This window comes from Limulus polyphemus, unplaced genomic scaffold (genome assembly GCF_000517525.1).
Source record: "Limulus polyphemus unplaced genomic scaffold, Limulus_polyphemus-2.1.2 Scaffold3633, whole genome shotgun sequence".
Lineage (NCBI taxonomy): Eukaryota > Metazoa > Arthropoda > Merostomata > Xiphosura > Limulidae > Limulus > Limulus polyphemus.
The window spans coordinates 6,830-15,156 of record NW_013669243.1 but is presented as its reverse complement, the minus strand read 5'-3'; the positions used below and the strand labels follow the sequence as shown (position 1 = coordinate 15,156).

Here is an 8,327-nt window from a genome sequence, read left to right as displayed (position 1 = left end):
TATGTGACTGCTGACGCAACATAATGTACTTAACTTCAAACTTAATTGCTAACTAATAAAAAACACCTGATTCTTTAACCTTTTTTCCCAAATTCAAAACTCTTCAAGAAAAAATAAAATATAAAAAGTAGAATTGAAAAAACAGTGGGAAAGAATCTATAAAAAAAAGAAAGTGATTTATTACTATGATCTAGTAATGAGATTGAATTATTTGAAATCTTGGTAATAAAGTCTTCAGTCTTTCTGGTGTATCTTGTGCTCATATTTCTCCAGAAGAGAGTAAAACAAAGAATGTTATCATTGAAGTTATAATTAAAAAAAATAGACCAATATAAATACTGTATCAGGAAAATAAAAGTTATTTTTAATCTTATTTCAATACTCATGAATTCCAAATGAGCAAACAATTACATCCTCATGAGTCACTTAAAGTAACTTATTGGTAATTGAAAGTTAGTTTATTCATACATAATTTCTTAACTATCATAAGTATGTTCTTCAGGATAAAAATAAGAAACAACCCTTTGACCTACTTTCTATAGGTTCTCCATTCATCAACCACTGAAGCTTTGGAGGAGGTTTTCCACTAGCTGAACATTCAAACCTAACATTTTCCTCTTCAGCAGCTTCTAAGTTTATAGGTGATACATTCCAGTAGGGGACCGCTACAATTAAATAACATGCAAAATAATAAATAATTTGGATAATGTAGTGTGATGATTCTCCCTAGACATCATATGTTTGGCCAGCAAATGATATTACAGTTGGTGACTATTTTCAAGCTAGATAAATAAAGTTATTGCAATATCCATTCAGGCAGAATAGACATTATCTACTACAGAGAACAAAGAAACAAAACAACTAGAACAAGGCAACTTCAACAGCTTTATGGATCACATGTTTATACTAAAAATGCATAGAAACTAGATAAACAATGAAATGTTCAAAAATTATATATCACTAAAAGAAGGTATAAAACATATGATATGCTCATATAACACATTTTTCCTCTCCTCTCTGTTCCAATCCTGTCTTCAAGCTCACAATTAATATTAACTTTAAAACTAATAACCTTTAAATTAGTGACATGAACATCTATACACCACATGGATAACATAACCCTTTAACAATTAACTATGTGTTACAATTCTACAAACACAATCTTTTAACAAAATTTTTTAAAAGTGAAATATAATATAAAACCAGATAAATTAAAAGTAAAACCATATTTAAATTTAAAACTTTCAATCGCAAAAAAAGAAAATCTAAAATCATAAATAAAATCTCTTTTACATTTTGAACTTTAAAGAACAACTTATAAATCACAATACTTACACATTAAAACATAGCAAAATAACCTTTTCATAACATAAAATATATATAAAAACACCCTTTAACAATGAATACCAGAATGCAATGCACTGGTACCCATTAACAATCACAAAAAGTAAAATTAAAATAAAAAAGAAATAACAAAGGCACAGAAGTACATTGTTCACTTTATTAGTGGATGGAGTACAAGAATTAATCACAAAACACACAAAAAAGAAAAACAAAACAAAAAATTCTATAACAAAGATAACATAATACTATGTTAAAGAACGTTTTATAATGCCCCCTTGAAAAATGGGCAGTCTAATGCAATTCATAAGTATAAAATAGAAAGAAACACTTTAATTATAATTGAAAATTAATACAAAATGATGCATAGTTAATAAGTCATGATATATTGAAACAATCAGATGAAAAACTTAAATCATGATTTAAAATCACTAAAATACATCATGATAAAAGAACAAATTAAGATACTCGTTGAAAAACATCTTAACATAAATAAACCTCAAAATACCAAAACAACAGAAAACCTAACCACTTATCACTCATGTGTACAATTGAGTAGTGGCATGTGAAATCTAGTGTATATTGTATATAGAACAAAAGACAAGTTTACACACTTTTAAAATAACACATATATAAAGAAATATAAACCCCTTTGCATATCCACATCCACTTGCATGAAAGAGTGAGGGTATCATAAGTAGGTGAAAAAAAAATTAATATATATATACCAAAAAAACTGCAAGGGCTCTGTCTTCCACCCACACTAATGAGTATTGAAGACAGAGGGAACTCCAAGTTAGAATACAATACAAAATTTACACTCACCAGAGAGTGGTCAAGGCTTCACTCTGCTTACCTCAGCCCCTCCAGTAAAGTTTTCAGGGCTGCCGCTGTCTTGTGATTTGTGGTCTTGGATTCCCAAAGATCAGCTGGTGGTAAAGGAACTAGCTGCTGTCTCCTAACAGTGGCACTTGAGTATTGGAATCTGCTCTAATGTGGGTTCGTTTGTGACCACCTTCGGTGGCTATATGAGGAGTTCCTCACTTAACTCCTTCTAGGATGTTTCGTGAGACTTCTTTGCCAGAGTTTCCTTGCTCACTACTGTGGATGTTGAGGTTCCCTCATTGATATCAGGAACCACTAAACAAGCCATCAGGCTCATTTTTGAGCTGCCTGCAATTACTAACTAATGAAGAACCTGGTGTTGCTGGAAATTCTGGTGAGGTTCACAGCATAGGATTGTCAGACTTACTGCCATCTCAACTGGAAGAGCCAAACTTGTAAACAGTAGCTGGAATCTATACCGCTGTTGACACTGCCCAAGGAAGTCAAGACTGTGGAGCAACGTGGTGTGTAAAGTGCCCTATTGTAGGGTGGGATGCTACCACAAGAAGAAGACAACCAATGTACTCACATCTACGACAGGACAACTACATCCCAAAACTAAAAAAAAAGAGCTTTCTGAGGGGCATCCAAGTCTCAAGAAAATAAGGGGAGGCTTCTCAATGACTTCTGCACCAAGAACTAGGGTGCTTTCGGTATTTAAAATCAAGTTTCAGTCACAGTCAGTTGCTCAATTTTAAATTTGACTTTGCCATACCTGATTTAGTTTCCTCTGTTACAGTTCCTGTTTTAAACTAGCAGTATTGTAGATTCCAGGTCAACCATCTAGGTCTTGCAATTCCTAAAAGACACCCAGGACTTCCTTTACAGTGAGGAGATTGAAGTTGTGGCAGAGGCTGAGAATGCCAGACTAACATTTACAATTAGAAAGCCCATGGAAGAAGACCTGTTGCTTGTCAAGGTATCCAACTTGAAATAGATCACTGAATCAGTTACTGAGTTGGCATTGATATCCCCATGGATGCAATTTCAAAAAATATAGTTTTACCTGGTGTTTCTCATAACCAAACTGCAGAACATACATTCAACTGATTGAGCTAATAAATAAACGTGGCATACCCAGTGCTTTATTTGGTTGTGATAGTAATATTTTCACTCAAGCCTATTTTCTAAAATTGTTTCATGTCAGAATTTAGTTTTGAAGCATCAAAATGCAGATTATAAGTGTAATGGGGGAGGCAGAAGATATCATCTGTGTGGTAAAATCTTGATATTCACACCATTACTGGTGAGCAGTGTGTAAATGGAAGAAAGTCCTTAAGGAAAGATGATAAAAAATGTTGGTAAAGGCTAATGGCCAAAAGTGAGGTTAGTGCTACCTAGCCAAGTCAACTCAACTTTGTAGGAATCTAATACACTCTCAAATCCCATTCTTTCATACTGGAACTGGGTGTTGTCTGCATGACAACCAGATTGTAGGAGAGTGTGGTTTGTGTATTCCCATTGTCTAACAGTGACAACAAGGTAGTTGGTCAAGCCTGGAGATCAGGATGTTCTCAAATGCTCCATACATGTTCTACAAGCAAGGTTGGGCATGTGTACTTGTTTAGCTTGGCCAGTGCTTGATGTCATATTTCATAGTTGTAATTACATGTTACAAGCTCCTTTAACCTAAGCACTTGGCAAATTAGAATTAAGTGAACCTTGCACTTGAATCCTGACAGATATAGAGACAGATAATCGACTCAAGTGAGCAGTAGTGACCATAAGTAAAGTGCGTGAATCGTTGTGAATTATAGCGTGTATTTAAGTTTAAGTGACTGTGGAAATTAAGTGTATTGCAAAGTTGTATTGAGAAAGAATAAACTAGTTTTATTTAAGAAAGGACTTGTATCGCTGAAGTTCTTCAGAAAGAATTTTTATGGGAAATTAACAAACGACCAGAGACATAACAATATGTTACAATTTTGACATTGAAATGATTGGGAGATGGTGAAATTTGCATGGAAAAAACAGTTGGAAAAAAAGACTCACTATGGCAAAAGAAAAAATAGTTCTACCGTTAATTGATTTTTCCGTAACTTCGTTCCAACAAAACTTTAACGACACAAGTCTTTACTCAATAAAACTGGTTTATTCTTTCCGAATATAACTCTGCGATACACTTAATCTCAATACTCGCGCCAAAACAACACTGTTACGAACGAACGTTAACTTCAACAATACCCTGTGACTGCAGTTCAATTACTCACTATCCATACACACATTACACTCCCCTCTTTTATATACCAGCCTACCCTATATCTAGTAAGAACTAGAACATTCGCCAAAGTACAAGATAATTCTAGAAACAAGAGGGCATGAGAATTGTCACGTGATCTCGATGACGCAACAATGTAAATAGTGTCCTGACCACTGCTGGGTTTGTTGTTTCCCAGTCGGCCTGAAGAGCTCTGGATTGAGTGAAATGCGTCGTCAGCAGTGGATATGACAAATATAGTGTGGTTGAAATACTATTATACACTCTTCTAATGCTTGAAAATCTGTAAGGGACTAGATAAATAATGCGGTGTTTAAAATGTAACAGGGTTAATACTTACGACAATAATAATTATAATATTTAGTTCATTTGAAATTATTCTAAAAACGTGAATCATTTGCAGCTTCATTATGTATAGGCTTAATGTATTTTGTTAATAACTTAAATTGTGTTAGCTGTTTTATGTTGCTTTCAAAACATATTTTCTCACTGAAGTGATATATAAAATGGATATAACATTTTATAATGTTTTTTAACTTAAGTTATTTTTAAGTTATTCACCAGGAGGATTGAAACTAATACAATTTTCTTTATACTGATCCTAGACAATGAGATGAAAGAACCTAAAACCGACCGATACTCTTTGGACGACCGATGCGTTAACGCCATCCAGCATCAGATCAACGAAGAAATGCACGCTAGTCTCATATACATGAACATGGCGGCTCACTTTGACAGTAACTCTGTCGGCAGGAAGGGTTTTGCTAAATTCTTCAAGCACAGCTCGGACGAAGAAAGAGAGCATGCGCAAAAGCTAATCGATTACGTCAACAAACGAAGTGGGAAAGTGATCGCATTTGATATTAAGGTACATTTCAAAGTTAATATATAATCAATTTCGGAACGAAAGTTAGGCTTGTACTGTAGCGATATTAACAGTGACGGTACTTGTATTTGTTTCTTTCGAAAAACGTAATTGTTTAAAAATAGTTTTCAATACATTTACCAGTCTGGTTGCATGATTATATTTTATATACCTATTGAAATAACTTTTCTTGTTTCGAAATTTAACTTATCAGAAATGAAAACAATTTTCGTATCGTATGTTGAAATAAAATTATTTGATGTTAGGACCAATATGGTAGAAATGTTCTTTGTAACTGATATTAAATATTGTGCATCATGTACATCTCCGTTCATAGTACCAGTTGGTCCACATATTGTATTGAGTAATTTAATATAAATAATTCAGTAAAAATAGAGATGGTACTTCAGCAACAAGTAGTGGGACTAACTCGAATATTTGTTTTTGCTTGTGTGTGTGTGTGATCATTTGTTACTAAGGGCCATTAGCAAAATTTGGGAACAAAATTTGTGTGTGTGTGTGTGCAAATGACTTAATTATTGTCAATATCATGTGTATACTATATCCCACAGAAACAAAAAGTGGGGGGTCAGTCCCCCCCCCACCCCCCACACACACATAATCCTGCTTATGCTAGGGGCCTTATAACTTAATTGATGCAGTTTAGATCATGTTAGTCCTAGAATATTGGGGAATATTAATGAACAAGAGACTTGTAGATTAAGCATGTTTACACAATGAAGCATAGATAGTTGATCAGTCATTGTGTTTTTGTCAGAAAATTTGTTTTCACCTGCTTGATTGATCAACTGTGAAGTTGGACAAATAAGTTTTTATTTTTTTTACTTTAGAGAAATTACTTCTGTTTGAGCGACACTTGTATAATCTCTTCTGCTTACAAGTTATAAAGTGTACAAGCCTGTGTAGAAACGTTAAGGAGGAAATATACTAATTTTTATTGTTAGATGGACTGAATTTTGAATTATTTTCATTAGATAACTTAAAAGAATCCACCAATGAAAGAACAATGTTACAACAAAATGAAATTTCTGCCAAGTTTGTTTCTTCTGTAATCAGGATTAAATCTTTGAAGAAGTTTATTTCCAAATAAACAAAACAAGTATTTTACAGCTTTAGTAGTAATTAATTCTGTCAGCAAATAAATTTGTTTTAATCCCACAGATGCCAGGAAAGGATGATTGGAAAAGTGGATTGGAAGCACTGGAAGATGCTATGAATTTGGAGAAGCATGTTAACAACAAATTGCATCATCTTCACCACATGGCTGATAAAATTTGCAGTGATCCGCATGTAAGTTATTACCAGGTAGCTAAATAAATAATAATGAAAAAAAAAGATTCAACTTATCTGTTTTTTATTCAAACTTTAAATATACAATTTTAGGAAGGTTATAATACAAGAAAATTGCACTCGTAAAGATAACTGCTTAAACTTACAAAGAGTTATTTATGTTACTTTTTCAGGATTAAATGCAGTGTTAAAAATTAAACAGTTGTACCTAACAGTAGTTTGGAAAACAAGCTAGAATCCTCATGAAACATTTTGCAGTATAAATCAATAAAAAAAAACTTGTAATACTTTCACAATATTGAATTTTATATATGTGTATAAGACTGTGAGGACATGAAAGAAAGGGTTTTTTCACATGGGTGTCTACAGAAATTTTTTAAGGGGGGGGAGGAACAAAGTAGTTTGAAATTGTGAATTGAATAAAAAATTCACATACACTTGATAAATGAATAAAGAAAGAATTGTTTCTCATTTTTCAGTTGATGGACTTCATCGAGGGAGAGTTTCTTACAGAACAAGTGGACTCAATCAATGAATATAAGACCTACATTAGCCAGCTTGGAGCCATGAACAGCGGTATGGGAGAGTATCTGTTTGATCGCCAGTTGCTGGAGAAGAGTGACTAATGAATGGAAAGAAAAAACTTAAACCTGAAGTATTCATTACATCAATTAGTTCCTCAGTTTATTACTTTAATACTTCAATTTTTTTGTCGTATGTTTACTTAGGATATCAAGTTCAGTCACGTGTTTTTTTTAATGAATTTTGACAGAATATTTGTAGTTTACGAGTGGTTTCAACTTTTTTCTTTTCTTTTTTTTTATGTTAAAAGAAGTTTCAAATACTGGGATTTTGTTTCTTTGTAGAACTTTAGGATTATCAACAATATTACTTCTTTAGAAGATGTAAAATATGTAGATTGTTGATATTTAAGTGTGATTCTCATGATTTGTCCAGTAGTGTAAAACAAACTTTTTTTATAAGACAAATAAAATTATTATAAAAATACACCTTTCTCGTTCTGTGTCATGATTAGTGTCTACCAGAGACAATTGCTGTCCATTCTCTATTGTACACATACATGTTATGCTATTATAAGGCTTAAGCTTGTAATGGTATGATTTGGATAATTCCACAAAAGATTTAACTATGTTCAAATGTTTAATGTTGAAACTGACTTAAAATCTCATCAACTGGCATAATGATTTCTAATTCTGTATAAAAAGTGTTAAAAGTAATTAGCATATGAAAGAAAAATTATTCATTTGTATGGAGATAACCTTAAAATATTTTTCCACTTTTACAGAGACATTGCATGAAGTATTCTGCTTCACTGAAATTGTTTGCACAATTCTTCCATTGAGGAAAACATTGAAATATCTGCAGCAATTACTATTTTAAGATAAGTTAATTAAAAAGTCACAAATTTTTCATTTTATTTGCTTGGAAAGATTTTCAAATAAATTTCATGTAGTTAAAATGAAATCCATTCTAAAAAGCAATAATTATTGCCGTGTAAAGTCCCCCCCCCCAAAGTTTTATCAAAATAGGGATAAGGTTGTATATTATACATTAACTGGCCAGGTAGTTAGGGTGCTCGACTCGTAATCTGAGGGTCGTGGGTTCGAATCCCGTCCCACCAAACATGCTCGCCCTTTCAGTCATGGGGGCATTATAATGTGACGGTCAATCCCACTATTTGTTGGT

The 8,327-nt window shown here is 32.9% G+C and overlaps 1 protein-coding gene across 1 annotated transcript in view; it reads left to right on the top strand.

Moving 5' to 3' along the window:
* Window positions 1-7,630, top strand: part of LOC106469728 (ferritin heavy chain-like) — a 17,157-nt gene extending 9,527 nt beyond the window's left edge. The window contains exons 2-4 of the mRNA XM_013930240.2: window positions 5,050-5,312; window positions 6,492-6,620; window positions 7,100-7,630. Coding sequence (XP_013785694.1) covers window positions 5,050-5,312; window positions 6,492-6,620; window positions 7,100-7,246 — 539 coding nt within the window. The 3' untranslated portion in view covers window positions 7,247-7,630. The remainder of the gene's footprint in view (window positions 1-5,049; window positions 5,313-6,491; window positions 6,621-7,099) is intronic.
* The last annotated feature ends 697 nt before the right edge of the window (window positions 7,631-8,327 follow it).